At 39.3% G+C, this 15,689-nt stretch overlaps 1 protein-coding gene across 1 annotated transcript in view; it reads left to right on the top strand.

Annotated features, from left to right (window-relative positions):
• The window catches only part of ZRANB3 (zinc finger RANBP2-type containing 3), a 241,038-nt gene extending 225,594 nt beyond the window's left edge, over positions 1-15,444 (top strand). The window contains 4 exon segments of the mRNA XM_036023662.1: positions 4,778-4,888; positions 5,939-6,341; positions 12,188-12,319; positions 14,463-15,444. Of these exon segments, the coding sequence (XP_035879555.1) occupies positions 4,778-4,888; positions 5,939-6,341; positions 12,188-12,319; positions 14,463-14,561 (745 nt within the window). The 3' untranslated portion in view covers positions 14,562-15,444.
• Positions 15,445-15,689: the final 245 nt, after the last annotated feature.

Here is a 15,689-nt window from a genome sequence, read left to right as displayed (position 1 = left end):
CATATATGCGTACATACATTACAAAAAGCATGATGTCTAGTTTACTTTTCTCAGTACTTCTTCCAGTCCTCTCCATTTTCTCATTTTTATAATCACAGCCTTACTTGAAGTGTTGGTCTTCTCTTTGCATATCATAATACCCTTCTTCAATGAATTTATTGCCATTCTAGACAAGTCCCATTGTTTCTTCTCCATCAGACATGAATGGCCACGTTAAAGAACCTCCTGACAAAGAACCTCCTGATCAGGCTAAAAGCAAGTCATAAAATTGATACAAACCAAAGTTAGACACACAGTCTTATTTATGCAATATATGTAGATGATATCTTACAGATAACACTTGTGTTAACAAGCAAAAGAGTAAATAATTGGACTCCTATTTTTAAGAGCCCACTTTAGGCGGCAGTTGGAAGATTAGATTAGAAGGGCAGGACTTGAATTGAGGAGACAAGTTGAGTCAGTTTTCTATTGCCCCTGTAACAAATTATCACAAACCTAGCAGCTTAAAACAATAGCAGTTTATTATCTCATGGTTTTATAAGTCAGAAGTCTGAGTTGGCTCTATTAGTTTTGCTGTTCTGGATTCTGTAAGGCTAGAATCAGGGTGTTGTCCAGCTGGGCTCTTCCTGATAGTCTGGAAGAATCCATTGCTGTGCTGAATCAGGTTGTTGCCAGAATTTAGTTTCTTGTGGTTGTAGGGCTTAGGTTTCCTGGCTGGCTGTCAGCTGAAGGTCACTCTTAGCTTCTAGAAGCTTCTTTCTAGTGTAGCACAAGGACCCCTCCATCTCAGCGCCAGCAAAGTTGTGTGAACTCCTTGTGCTTGGAAATTGTTCCCTATCTCAAGGTCTGCTGATTGGTAAACTTAATTACATCTGCAAAGTCCCTTCACAGCATTATCTAGTTGAATGACTGAATGCCAGGGACAGGAATCCTAGGAAGATGTCTTTAAAAGTCCACTTATCACACACACATTAAAATACTGTTACAGTAAACCTGGGGGTGGGGAAAATGATGAGGACTTACATTAAGGCACTAGCAATAGGAAAGGAGAAAAGAAAAGGAGGAGGAGTATTAAAAATGTAGCTCTGATCGGTCTTGGTCATTGATATAGAGAGAGGGAGGACTCCAGGGAAACTGACTTAGCAGAGCCATGACAGTGAAACGTGCATGCCTGTAGAGGAGCGGTGCTTTGAGGAAGCATGCTGATTCTCGCCATGGAAGCCAAGTCTCAGTAAACTGGAGTATCTATGTCTCTTTGGAAGCAGATGTGGTGAGGGATGGAGCTGCACGACAGCACTGATTGGAAGTTTGTATGAGGAAGGTTAGATATTAGATGTGTTTCCCCACTGTCCTACCATGTTACTTTCTAGAGAAAATAAACCAAAGGGGCATCAGGCTTGGAAGCACCAGGCTCAGTGGACATAAATGAAGAGGCATAATTGGGAAACTGAACAGTTTCCATAGTCTTCACTCAACTTCCAGAATACCAGCAACCACATTTTATTTCCTAAGCAGAAGTTTAAAAGATTCATCTCTAAAAAAGATGGAATGGCCTCAATATAAAGACAAATAGATACTGATTTTTAGGAATACCCCCAAAATCAATGGCTAAATCTCCAACCAGACTGTCTGTCCCCCAGTGGTGTCCACCAGTTTTCAGGCCCATCCAAGCTCAGGGCTCACAGTCAGCTTTGGAGTAGCTCACCTTCAAATGTGAATGGAAGGCAAGATCACCAGCCATTGTTTTGGTTCCTAAGTGAGTTCCCATTTTTCAGAGGCAGGCAGGCCTGATTCATTGGAAGCCCTGTTGGCTTTAAGATGACAAATATTTCTCTTCTGGCCACAGCTCCTCTGCAACACAGGCCAGCAACCTAGAGTCAAGCAGTGTTTTCACTGGCGGGGACCACTTCCAACACACACTCCTCTCTCCTTACAAAACTTGCCATCGCCTGCTTGCATCCCCACCCAGGAATTACTTAGTACACAACATTCTCCCTTTTCTACTTGTCAGAGGGGGATTTACCATAATCCTTTTGAGAATTGATATACTTCCTATCAAACCTCAGTGGAAAATTAAATATTGGTAACTCACAACTGTGTTTGAAAAGTTTTCAACCCCCACCCTGATTTGGAGTTGATTGTTCCTTATGGTTTCCAAAAATCTGTGCTTAAAACTCTTGTAGGAAAGGTTATTTTTAGTTCTTAAATCTCTGAATAGATTTCTCAGCATCTTTTAAAGTTACTGAGTTAGGTTTCTAAGCTTTTAAACATTGAATAATACCTAAGGCAAGGTTTAATATCCCCTTTCTCCTCAAAGCCAGGAAGCTTTTGATTCCACTTAGAATCCACTGAAATACTTTAGTTGAAGTACTTTTGTCAAGGGAATAAAATGGTTGAAGAAATGGGGGGCAGGGGAGTTTAAGAACTAAAAGGGCAAGTTAGAGAATTTTAAAAGAATTCACTATGGTTTTTTGTTGCTTTAAGAAAGACACACAGCAGAAATGCAAATGTATGAGAAGACAATCACCCTTAACAGGAGAATGCAAATTTAAAGCTATAATGAGATACCTATCACAATTAGCAGAAAAGTTTTTAACTAAAGTACCTTATGCTGGTGAAAGTGTGTGGAAACAGGTACTCTTATTAATTTCTGGTGGACCTACATGAAAACAATGTGTCAAAACCTATCCAAATTTAAAGTGCCCAAGACTTTTGACCTGACAGGTTTTCTGGGCATTTATTTTACATATATTTCGTGTGTAGAAAATATCACAGATAGGGATATTTAGGACAGCATTGTTTGGGATAGCAGAGACTGGAACCACCAAAATGCCCATTAATCAGAGGCTGATTAGATATATTATATGGTTTGCCCAAATAAGGGAACATTGCAACGATTTGAAAAATAGGGCAACTCTGTATACTACTATGGAGATAGATATCTCTGAGATGGATGTTTAGGTAAAAACATCAAAGTGAAGATTAATGTGTATATGATGCTACCATTTTGTTTTTAAAGGTAAAGAGTATAATGGTGAGTGCCTACTAATGAGTTCAGGTTTCTTTTTGAGGTGATAAAATGTTCTGGAATTAGGTAGTGGTGATGGTTGTACAACCTTGTGAATATACTAAAATGCACTGAAGTGTAAAAATTTAAAATGTTAAATTTAGTGGCACCAGTTATGTGTCAATAAAAATACAGAGATAAGCCCTGGCTGGTGTGGCTCAGTGAACTGAGTACCAGCCTACAAACCAAAGGGTCGCCAGTTCAGTTCCCAGTCAGGGCATATGTCTGGGTTGAGGGCCAGGTCCCCATCAGGGAGCATGCAAGAGGCAGCTACACATTGATGTTTCTCTTCCTCTTTTTCTCCCTCCCTACCCCTCTATCTAAAAATCAATAAATTAAAAATCTTTATAAAATAAAATATACAGAGATAAACAAATAAAATGGATAACCTATATAGAGAAAAAATTAACTATTTCTAAAAGGATAACTTAAAAACTAGCAACAGAGGTTGCTTTGGGGGAGGTAAAAAAGATGGAATGAAAGGGAAACTTATTCACCATACATACTATTACATGTGTTTTGAATTTTGAAATATGTGCAGTATGTATCACCTAATTGAAAAAATAATAATATAGTTTATAAGAAGAAGGAAGTCTGCTCATTATTAAATCTACCTTAACATAAAAGAAAATTTCTAAAATTTTACCTACACTTACACAATTCCATTGTGATTTAACTTTGATTTTATTGTCAAGCTCCCAAATGAAGTACTCAAACATATGAAGAAATTTATGTTTAAACTGATTTTTTAAAAAACTACAATCAGTATTAACTACCAGAGAAACTGGGCCATGCTAATTACAAGGACTTAATTGGGTAATTGCATTTCACCTACTTAAATTCCCTTGTCACCTTTAATTGGAATAACTTTCCTCTTTCCTTCCAGTCCCTAACCATTGTGTGGTATTGATAGTGTTGTGTAATAAGGTTTTGAATCCCACATCAAGAGTGGCTTCACTTTAGTGGATGATTCCATAAACCCCATATGGGCTGATAATAATGGAAACAACCTTGATATTATAGAAGATGTGATTGAACCTGTTTAAAAAGAGAATCACTTTACCTGGAATGCTGACACACACTATTATAGCTGATCAAGGTGATCTGAGGAACCTTGAAGAGAAGGCCAAGAGGGAGATTAAAATGCAATTAGAGATTTTCTGCACAGCGTGCTAAGCTGTATATTTAAGGCTGCCAGTTGTGCATGTATTTGAGCATTTCTTATTCCTACACCCGCTCCTTTTTCGTCTAAGTGAAAATTGGTCCATAGAGTGTCGAATGACTCTTGAGTTTCTTACAAAAATAAATCTTGAGAAAACTAATGTGGAAGTGTTTCCTACACGTGGAGACCAACATAAAAGGAGAAAATTTCATTCCCTAACTTTAGCATCACCACACCAAATAGATGGTTTCTTGCTTTTTCTCATAGTGCTTTTTAAATTCTTTTTATTGATTTTAGAGACAGAAGAAGGGATAGAGAGAAAGAGAAACATCGATTTGTTGTTTATGCATTTATTGGTTGATTCTTTTATGTTCCCCAACTGGGGATCAAACCCACAAATCTAGCATATCAGGATATGACTGACACTCTAACCAACTGAGCTACCTGGCCAGAGCCTCTCCTATTGCTTTTGCAAGGAGCAGGGTGACTGTGAAATAGAGAAACTCTTACAAGAGTGAGGAAATCCACTTAACATGTCCTTATTTTAGATATATAACCAAAGAAGATGTTGCTGTGGCCTCAATGGACAAGGTGAAGAATGATGGGGGCCATCTCCGTCTGATCACAAAGGAGGCCAGGCCACAAGACACTTCTACAAAGTAAGGTTTATTTACTATAGGGCATAGCAGTACTAAGACTACTCCTTTAAATCTTTGTATTCATTTTTGTAATAATAGTTTACCTTTGGCATCTTACAGGTTATACAGAGCTTTCATAATACAGTAGTTCTTCAGTCCTCCCAACAACCCTGTGAGGCACATGATGTCCTCACCTTAGAAATTAGACACCGGAAGGCTATTTTTAGGGTCCTAAGACCAAGTGGAGTAAGTGACCTACCCCAGGCCTCTAAGATGCCAGGAAACCTGAGGTTCAGTACAGGCTCTGCCCCCCTAAGAGCTCTGAGCTCTTTCTTGCATAAGAAGCTTTTGTTTTAACATGTCTAATGAGCAGCCATAGAAAACAGGCAAAGTAGTTGTTGTGATTCCCATGTAGGACTTTTCAACATAATTGAGTAATATACTATTTCCTTTTATTCTAACAAATTGAGTACGTGTCCTGTAGTGTTTTGTTTCTAATTTTAAGTCAGTCAGACTCTGAGTTTACCTTTAGGAGGCAATATTTATCTAGTTCTTCAGTTCTAATTTCTGTTAAGACTTTTTGGCTACTTGGCTTTGGCACTTGATGGATATGACACTGTGTCCTGTAGGCCAGCAGAGCCTGGAAGAAGGGGTTCATGAAAGTCTTACTAATGGTCCCTCTGTCCTAAAGAGGTGTGTGGCATCTGGAGAGTATGATAGCACTAACTTTGATTATGATATCACATTAGCCTGTCCTTTTCCAGCCTGAAGATGCATTTTCTAACTTCTCCAGATGTTTCAAAGTCTGATTGTTTAACTTGAAGATATCTAAATGCTCAAGAGAGGTAGCATATTTATATTTAAATTAATTTTTTTAAACACACAATTCTTTCCCTTATTTGGCATGGAGTATAGAGTGCTGAGTACAGCCGCTTCATTTCCATAGTGAATCATAGAATCTGTGGGTCCTATGTTTACTGTTTATCGGCATAGAAATTTTGAATACCTTTATATGAAGTTATGCCTGTTTAGACTAGTGTAAGTATTATTATCTGTTTTGTTCAATTCTAGAAACTTTCTTGAAGATGGAGCCTGTGTCCCATTTCTAAATCCCTGCCTAACCCAAGCTGATCACACTGTGAAGCCTTCTACATCCAAGGGCTATTTGCAAGCTGTGGATAATGAAGGAAACCCACTTTGCCTTCTCTGTCAGCAACCCACTTGCCAAACTAAGCAAGAGTGTAAAGTCAATGCTTGGGACTCACGGTTTTGCTCTCTGAAATGTCAGGAGGAGTTTTGGATTCGTTCTAATAACAGTTACCTACGAGCCAAAGTATTTGAAATTGAACATGGTGTGTGTCAGCTATGTAATCTGAATGCACAAGAACTCTTTTTACGTCTGAGAGATGCTCCTAAAAGCCAGCGGAAGGGTCTTCTGGATATTACCTGGATCTCAAAGCTCCCTTTAGAACAGGTAAATTATAATTGTGTGACAGATAGGAGGCAGCATTGTACTCAATGATGAATATTGACTCGCTTTCCTTTTAACATTTTAATGTGGGAATGTTCAAATATATATACAAAAGTAGAGAGAAAAATGAGCTCATATACCCATCACCCAACTTGAACAGTTATTGACATTTTGCCTTCATTTTCATCAATCCTTTACCTCAATTCTTTTTTTTTTCACCCTTGGAATAACTTTAAAGCAAATTCTAGACAACATTTCATTTCATCCTGAAATACATTCATTATGTATCTCTCACAGATGGAACTTCTTCCTCTCTCCTTTTCTCCCTTCCTCCCTCTTTCTGTCTTTGATTTATAGTCCCATACCCCTAATACCCATTATCATACCCAACATAATTAAAATTTCTTGATTTTAGTACATGCATATTTGGTTTCCCAGATTGCCTCAAAAATCTTTTTTGTAGCTGTCTTACTAAAACTAGAACACAGATATGACCCACACATTGCATTTAGTCATTGTACCTCTTATGCTCCCTTTAACATACAAGGGGGTCCCCCCAAAAAACAGAATTTATTTATAAAAAATGCGTATTTATTCTTACATGTTTAAATGTCAGTCACCTTCAAAGTACTCTATATTTAATGTAATATACCTATCAAGACATTTTTTCCACTGATCAAGTCAGTTTTTGAACTTGTCAGTTTTGATACCTTTCAGTGCTTCTGTCATTTTTGTTACATCTTCCATATTGGCCAAACATTTACCTTTGAGGACATTTTTCATGCAGGGAAACAACAAAAAAAATAGCTTGGGGTGAGATCAGGTGTTAGGGAGGGGAGGGCATTGGGGGACCATAGCGGTTTTGATCAAAAACTGCCCAACACTTAGCGGATATGAGCATGTGAGCTTGTAAATCACCCATCGTGGAATGGGCAAATGCACTGAGCCTTCAAAAAAAATTTGCTGAGGCCAAACACAGCCTCTCACAGCAACGCCAGCTGTTACACTGATACAGGTGAATTTCTAAAATACTCACCTAGCAGCAGCTTGTACTACAAGGGGCTTGCCCTCCAGAAGATAATTCTGGTTTCTTTTTATGTGTCCCTCTCATATGTCACCCCATTCTTTTTTTACACCATTGATTGTTCAAGAAACTGGGTGATTGGCATGTAGGATTTTCCACATCCTGGACTTGTTCCCTGTATTCTCATGGTATTATCTGACATGTTTCTCCATGCCCCTGATTTCCAGAATAATGGGTATAAGATATAGAAGCTTAATTAGATTCTGATTAAATTACTGGGGAAAGAGACCTTAGCAGGTGATACATTGCATCAAGAAGCACTTGTGAGGACCCCCATCTGTTTCCATAGCGGCTGTACCAACTTACATTCCCACCAGCAGTTTACAAGGGACCCTTTTTCTCCATGTCCCCAATATTTTTTAAAAATCCTCACCCAAGGATATGTTTTTGATTGATTTTAGAGAGGAAGGTGGTGGGGGGGTGGGAGGAGAGAAACATCAATGTGAAAGAGAAACATCAGTTGCCTCTTGCACACACCCCAACTGGGGATCAAACCTGGAACCTAGGTATGTACCCTGACCAGGGATCATACCCCCAACCTTTTGGTGTATGGGAAAATGCTCCAACCAACTGAGCCACCTGGCCAGGGCCCCAATAAATTTAACTTAAAAAAAAAACACCCATGGTTCAGTTGTTCCACTTTTCATGACGTTAATATCGAGTGACAAAGAGCAAACACATAACCTTAAAATGTAGTTCAGTGCAATGAGAAGGCAATATATATGTTCATCTGTTGCAAAAGACAATTTTAGTGAAGCAATTTATGACAAAATATTTTTGAAAACATTTTCTTCATTATGCTATCACAGTTGTCCCATTCCCCTGCTTTATTCCTCTCCCCCTGCACACCCCTTCCCACTCACATTCCCCCCCTTTAGTTCATGTCCATGGGTTGTACATATAAGTTCTTTGGCTTCTCCATTCCCTATACTATTCTTACCCTCCCCCTGTCTATTTTCTCCCTACCATTTATGCTTCTTATTCTCTGTACCTTTTCCCCCAACTCCCCCTCCCACTCCCCTGCTGCTAACCCTCCATGTGATCTCCATTTCTGTGGTTCTGGTCCTGTTCTAGTTGTTTGCTTAGTTTGCTTTTGGTTTTGCTTTAGGTCTGGTTGTTAATAAATGTGAGTGTGCTGTCATTTTACTGTTCATATTTTTTATCTTCTTTTTCTTGGATAAGTCCCTTTAACATTTCATATAGTAAGGGCCTGGTGATGATGAACTCCTTTAACTTGACCTTATCTGGGAAGCACTTTATCTGCCCTTCCATTCTAAATGAAAGCTTTGCTGGATAGAGCAATGTTGGATGTAGGTCCTTCCTTGCCTTTCATGACTTGGAATACTTCTTTCCAGCCCCTTCTTGTCTGTAAGGTCTCTTTTGAGAAATCAGCTGACAGTCTGATGGGAACTCCTTTGTAGGTAACTGTCCCTTTTCTCTTGCTGCTTCTAGGATTCTCTCCTTCATTTTAATCTTGGATAATGTAATTATGATGTGCCTTGGTGTGTTCCTACTTGGGTCCAACTTCTTTGGGACTCTCTGAGCTTCCTGGACTTCCTGGAAGTCTATTTCCTTTTCCAGAATGGGGAAATTCTCCTTTATTATTTGTTCAAATAACTTTTCCACTTGTTGCTCTTCCTCCTCTCCTTCTGGTAGCCCTATAATTCAGATGTTGTAACGTTTAAGCTGTCCTGAAGGTGCCTAAGACTCGCCTCACTTTTTTAAAATTCTCGTTTCTTCATTCTTTTCTGACTGGATGTTTCTTTCTTCCTTCTAGTCCACTCCATTGATTTGAGTCCCAGTTTCTTTCCCATCACCATTGGTTCCCTGTACATTTTTTTTTTATTTCACTTAGCATAGCCTTCATTTTTTCATCTAATTTGCAACCAAATTCAACCAATCCTGTGAGCATCCTGATTGTGTTTTGAACTGTGCATCTGATAGGCTGGCTATCTCTTCATCACTTAGTTGTATTTTTTCTGGAGCTTTGATGTGTTCTTTCATTTGGGCCTTTTTTTTTTTTTTGTCTTGGCGCGCCAGCTATGTATAAGAGGCAGAGCCTTAGGTGTTCCCCAGGGCGGGGCAATCCATATTGCTGTGTTGTAAAGCTGTCTGTGAGGAAGGGGTCCAGAGGGAACAATGGCACTTGCTCCACTCTCTGCTAGATTTCAGTCACATCCCCCACTTCCCATAAGCAAAGTGGGCCCTTCTGGTGCTGATTCCTGGGTGGGTGGGCTTGTGTATGTTCTAACACCCTGTGGGTCTCTCCAATGAACTTTCCTGTGAGGTTGGGTGTTTCTCCCGCTGCTGCCTCAACCCCCACAGGTGTTTTCAATTGGTGTTTTGAGGCTTTTATTTCCCCGCGCTTGGACCCCCAGGTTGCAGGGTCTGCCTCGCTCCCCAGCTGTTCCTTCTGGTATATCTCTGCTCAAATGTGGGACCGACTGCTCCACCAGCCACCACCTTGCCTGTCCAGCAGCTGCTGCCTTGCTGACCAGCCACCACCTTGCCTGCCCCACTCTACAATCTCCCGCTTCGCTGGATCCACCAGCTGCACCTTGCCTGCCTCAGTCCTCCACCACTGTTCTGCCAGGAGTCCTCTCCTCCTGGCTGCCTGTCTCTGCCCCTCCTACTGGTCTGGATGGGTGTTTCTTCTATAACTCCTTGGTTGTTGGAATTCCATACAGTTCAATTTTCTGTCAGTTCTGGTTGTTTTTTGTTTTTAAATTGTTGTTGTCCTTCTTTTGGTTGTGCAAGGAGGCACAGTGTGTCTACCTATGCCTCCATCTTGGCCAGAAGTCATGACAAAATATTTTTTATTGTTGTTCAATTACAGTTGTCCCAATTTTTCCCCTGTTGCTCTTCCCTGCCCCACCCAACCCCCAACCCCCTTCCCTCAGTCAGTCCCCACCCTGTTGTCCATTACCAGGAGTCCTTTACACTTGTTCCTTGACTAGACCCTTCCCCTTCTTTCCCCATTATCCTTCTGTCCACTCCCCTCTGGTCACCATCAGTTTTTCTTAGACTCATTAATATTCACTTTGATTCCCAGAACTCAACTGGATTTCTAATGTTTTGATCTAGTCAATTCTAAATTCCAAGCTAAAGCAAGATATATAATTTTATAGTGAGCTTAATTTTTTTAAAAAATCACTCCTGAGCCATTCTCTGCTCACTAAAATGTTGGATAAATTCCTGCCAGTTGGTCAGATCATATATTTTTATTTACCTACTATTTCTGGATTATGATAGAATTAATAAGTATTTCTGCAAAGATGAATTACCATGACTTTGAGAACTAGGGAAATACACTACTTTTTAAATGGCATCCTGAGTTCCTGAAACATCCTTTGGTCTAATTGTTGAGGGGAATATTGCACCCACCCCAGGGGTGCCACCCAGACTCTATTTACCGTCTGCTGCCTCGGTGGAGGCTTCCAGAAGACACACAATGGAAGAACTCAAGGACGTCATGAAAGCAGCCTATCCGGGAATGCAGAACTAACTTCATATACATCTAAAACAAAGTGCTCAGAGGATAGGGAGCATCACTGGGCTCAGGTGGGACAGGAGCAGTCCGAGAGGGAGTGACTCAAGAGGTGAATTTAGCATGTTGAAGACTGGCCCCAAGTGATTTATTAATTACTAGGAAGAATAAAGGAACACCTTGTGGATCATAGAGTCTGTCAGAATATAGACTGTTCAAAGCAAAAGAATTGGTTATGAAAGGTAGTACCAAAATGGATTTTTTCCCTAAGAATTTGCCATTTGCTAGATCCATAAGACTGCCATTTGTAGTTGCTTCTAACAATTCTAGCCACAGCTGGACAAAATCTACTGCTCCAGCTTGCTGCCACCCAGGGCGTCTCTCAGGCTGGGCACCATTATCACATCCCCACATCCCTGTGCCATCACAGGTCTGACAAGTTTCCTTAGAAGTGCTTTAGAGCTACAACACAGGTTCCCACGGCTGTCAGCTGTGAAGTTGGTTATAATGTCTTCCTTGTTCAAGACCAAGAAAAAATAAAACCAACCTTCACACTCATCCTCGTGATATTTAAACAACTGTGCAGCTATGCTGTGAGGTAGTTTTACTACCTTAGGTAAAATGTTAAAATACTTTCCATTTGAATGTAAGTCATCATTGGTTAAATATAAAGTGTGCATATGTGGACGGCCTAAACCATGCCTGCTTTAAATGGACATCTTTGTTTATTAAAAATATGCGACTTATAGAAGTTTGTTCTAGAAATACTATACCAGTCCATGTTACTTGGGAGATTCCCAGATGAATAGCATAAAAGTTCCCGGTGATAGCTATTAATATTAAACTTTCATTGGTATAGTAACGAATGCATTTAGGTCAACAATTATAGATTGTTCAAGTTAGTAATATTCAGAACTTTTAAGTTACTAATCTGTTCTTATTCATTTCTCAGTTTTGTTTTTAGTGACTATGTAAAGTATCTCCAAAGTGCAGAAGCAAATGACTTTTCCCAATCTGTCAGGAGCGTTGGTATTTCATACTTGCTTATAATTTTTCAAAATGGGTTAGGTAAGGGAAAAATAACTTTTTCAGGAACACGTTTTATTGCTTTCGAATTGCTAACCTAAGGCTTTTTCCTATTCACAAAAGAAAGCTATAAAAAGACATTCTAATGTATTTTTCCCTGTGATTTTGCTGTATAAACATGATTGCACAATGCAAAACCAACAGTTCCCACAATGTATGTGAAAAGGTGCTGATCTTGTGTTCTTATTGCAGCTTAATGAAATGATAAGAAACCCAGGGGAAGGGCATTTCTGGCAGGTGGACCACATCAAGCCGGTGTTTGGTGGAGGAGGACAGTGCTCCCTGGACAACCTGCAGACTCTTTGCACGCTCTGCCACAGAGAGGTCAGTGAAGCTCTCAGACACATTTGACCCCATCCTGGGACTTAAATTACTCATTGTGCACACCGGCGTGGAAGATGCTGTCAGTGAATCTGTATCTCTGGTTTGGGATCCAAAATGCGTTTTATTTCTTTCATCACCTAACACTTGTATTTCCTCTCAAGGCCTAACTTCTCAGTCACAGGTGAAAGAGAAGCTGCTTCCCTTCTAATTTATTCTAGAACCAGGAAATTTCACACCACCTAGATGAAAATGAATACAATTTGCATATTTCTTGAAAAGACCCAGACCATCAAGCTAGAAGTTTGGTGAACTGGGGCAGTAACATATGTTTGCATTTGCAGCTAAGGATGTCCTTAAATGTCTAAGAACGTTAATAAATTATCTCTAGGACCAACTCAATTCAACATTGCAAACAGTACATTCCTGGCCAAAGTATGAAATCCATTAACCTTGGCACATCTTTGAGCAATTATTTGTTGCTTAAAACAAGAGGGGAAAAATGACACAGTAGCCCTGACCAGCGTGCTCAGTGGATTGGGCATCATCCTGAAAAGCAAAAGGTGCCCGGTTCTGGCCGGGGCACATGCCTGGGTTGCAGGTTCTGTCCCTGGTCAGGGCATGTAGGGAAGCAACCTATCGATGTTTCTCTCCCTTTCTCCCTTCCTTCCCCTCTCTCTAAAAATAAATAAAATCTTTATTTAAAAATGACATAGTATTGTTTGTCAACTAGGACAAAGTTTTAACAGCCAGCCCGGCAAAAGGAAGCCATTTCTGCCCATTGAGATAGTCTTAAGAAGAAGCATATATTCAATATGCAACTTGGTATCTAATGTTTTTTTTTCCACTTATGGCAGATTTAAGCATTTTCTCGTGTTTCTATAAGCATTCATGATGTTATTGTCTAAAATGGCTGCACATTATTCTGTTGAGTAGATCTGTACCATAGTTTTTTTAGCCATTCCCATACTGATGAACATTAAAGTTATTTACATTCTTTTTAGTTCTTATACATAATGTTGCCAAGCATTTTTTTATGTTTTGAGGTCATTCCTTAAGATAGATTCTCAGATCTAAAATATCACTAAGTCAAGTGTTTGGTTATTTTTGAGGCTGGTATTTTTATCTCCAAGCTGTTTTCCGAAGGTTTACACTGTCAGACTGCTCCCTGGTGTCAGTGAAGAAGAGTGCTCGTTTAACTGCATTAATTAGTGCCCACACGGTGGGAGAAGAATGGCCACCACCATTTTGTTTACTGAAGACCCTGCTGTTTGTGAAAATGCTGATCAATTGTATTTACAGTTTTGAGGTCTGTTCAGATCTTTTGCCAGAATTCATATTGCAAGAGCATTTTCTTAGCTTTCTTTTAATATTTTAGACTCCTCTCTCCACAAACATAGTTTTTACTATACTATACTACATGTACTATTTGTACTATATGACATATAGTCAGGAGTTTTGTTTGTTTTCTGTTTGAACACTCTTTGCTTTCCTCACCCTTCTACCTGGATCACTTCAAATGTACATGAACTCCAGTTGGGGAGAAATGTGTCCTGATTTCTCATCTGTTCACATTACTAGCACATTTAAGACCAATAAGAGAATTAAGATATAGCAAAATAAAATGCTCCCCATTTTGTAATCACTTTTCAGGTTCTCATGAAAATTTTTATTTGTGGGAATGGCAGAATTCAGTTATTTTCTATCTCATTTGGTTTCTCTGCATTGGTTTGACTGTTGGGTTAGGAATTCCAAAGAAGAAGGAGGAGGTGAGCCTTGTATGTGCTGCATTCTGGAAAATTCCAAAAAGCTTCCAGACTCCCAACGTGGATGAGGAGAATCATAGCCTCCTCCCCTCAGCCCTCGAATTGAGGGATTCACAGATCTCACTGGGTAGCAAGACATCCCCCAAAGCTATGTGTTTTCTCTTCAGCATCTGGTCTTAAGTGAACCTAGGACATCAGGGCACTTAGCAGAGCCACTGGGGTCCTCTGCTTGTGGTTTGGTAGCCCCCTGATGTCAAAGCACTGGTGAGTGTGGTGATAATGTAGTTTTTCCAGACTGGCAGAATAGAAAGAGTTTTTGACTTTCTGTAGCTACTACTTTTTCCCCAACATGTGAACACATTCCTATTTTTACCTTTTAGAGAACTGCCAGGCAATCCAAGGAAAGGAGTCAGGTGAGAAGACAATCTCTGGCAGCAAAGCACGGATCCGACATCACGAGATTTTTGGTGAAGAAATGAAGTATAAAAATCTTGAATGGATAACAAATGGTTTACATGTGGAGGAATGTAACTCAAGTTTTTTTGTGTTTGTCTAATATTTTGGAAGTGGAAATTTTCAGAAAATCAATGATTCAACTTCCCTTTTCATATTAAATGCTTTTAGTGTTCACTGCCTTTTGAAAGTACTTAACAGAAATCCTGAAATGTGGTACTAAATATTTCTGTGATCTTCCTGATTTCATGCAGACTCTCAGTTATGTTTCAGTAAGGTTTTGTTAAGCCCTCATTTCCCCCTACTATACCTTAATCATGATATTATGCAAAGATGGTATTTGAAAAATATAGTCTCAGTTACTTGCAAATGCTGCTGAATTAGGATTGGTTCTAGACTTCTGTGTATATAAAATGGAACACTGTAAAACCATAAGGGAAATTTGGGAAGCAAATCATCATTATTCATGAATACTGGGAGAAGTGTGACTGACCTGCTTAGTATGCAAGAGAGACTCTTGTTCACTAAATGCCTCCAAAAAGGGTTTGGGATACACATTTTGAGTGTTTCTTTTTTGTTGTGTTTCTTAGCCAGCTGTCTTGATTGAAACAAATGCTTTTGAAAATAAGCTAATTGGACCCCTGCTGTCTGTGGACAATTGAGGAGTTCTGGGTAAAATAATTATTAAAAATATTAAAACTAAAAACATAAAATATAAAATGCCCCTTAAACTTCAATTATTAGTTTGTTCTCATGCACAAAACTAGATTGGCTGTCAGAGCACCTTTTGTGTCCTAGTTATCGCTTTTTGTTTTTAAAATTCTGTCTTATTAAAAGTGTATTTCTGGTACCTGTTTTAAAAGAAGTGATGGTGATTAAACATTTTATATTAAAGCATGATCAGACTGAGATATGTGTTTAAAAATAAAATGTAATCGATATAAAAAAGTAGAAGGGTGATGATGAAATAAAACCAGAGCACAATCCTGTAATATGATGGAGTCATGAATGCAAAGAATCAGAACTACACAAAATACAGGTTCAAGGAAGAATTACATTCACAAAAGACCTATTTGTAAATACTGTATGGATGCAACCTTGTTAGTGACTCTCCAGTTTTAATCAGTATCTTATGTTTTACAATGTAGAGGACT

Source organism: Phyllostomus discolor, chromosome 4, assembly GCF_004126475.2.
Source record: "Phyllostomus discolor isolate MPI-MPIP mPhyDis1 chromosome 4, mPhyDis1.pri.v3, whole genome shotgun sequence".
In the NCBI taxonomy this organism is placed as follows: Eukaryota; Metazoa; Chordata; class Mammalia; order Chiroptera; family Phyllostomidae; genus Phyllostomus; species Phyllostomus discolor.
The sequence above is the reverse complement of the archived record's forward strand: the minus strand, read 5'-3'. Positions and strand labels throughout refer to the sequence as shown.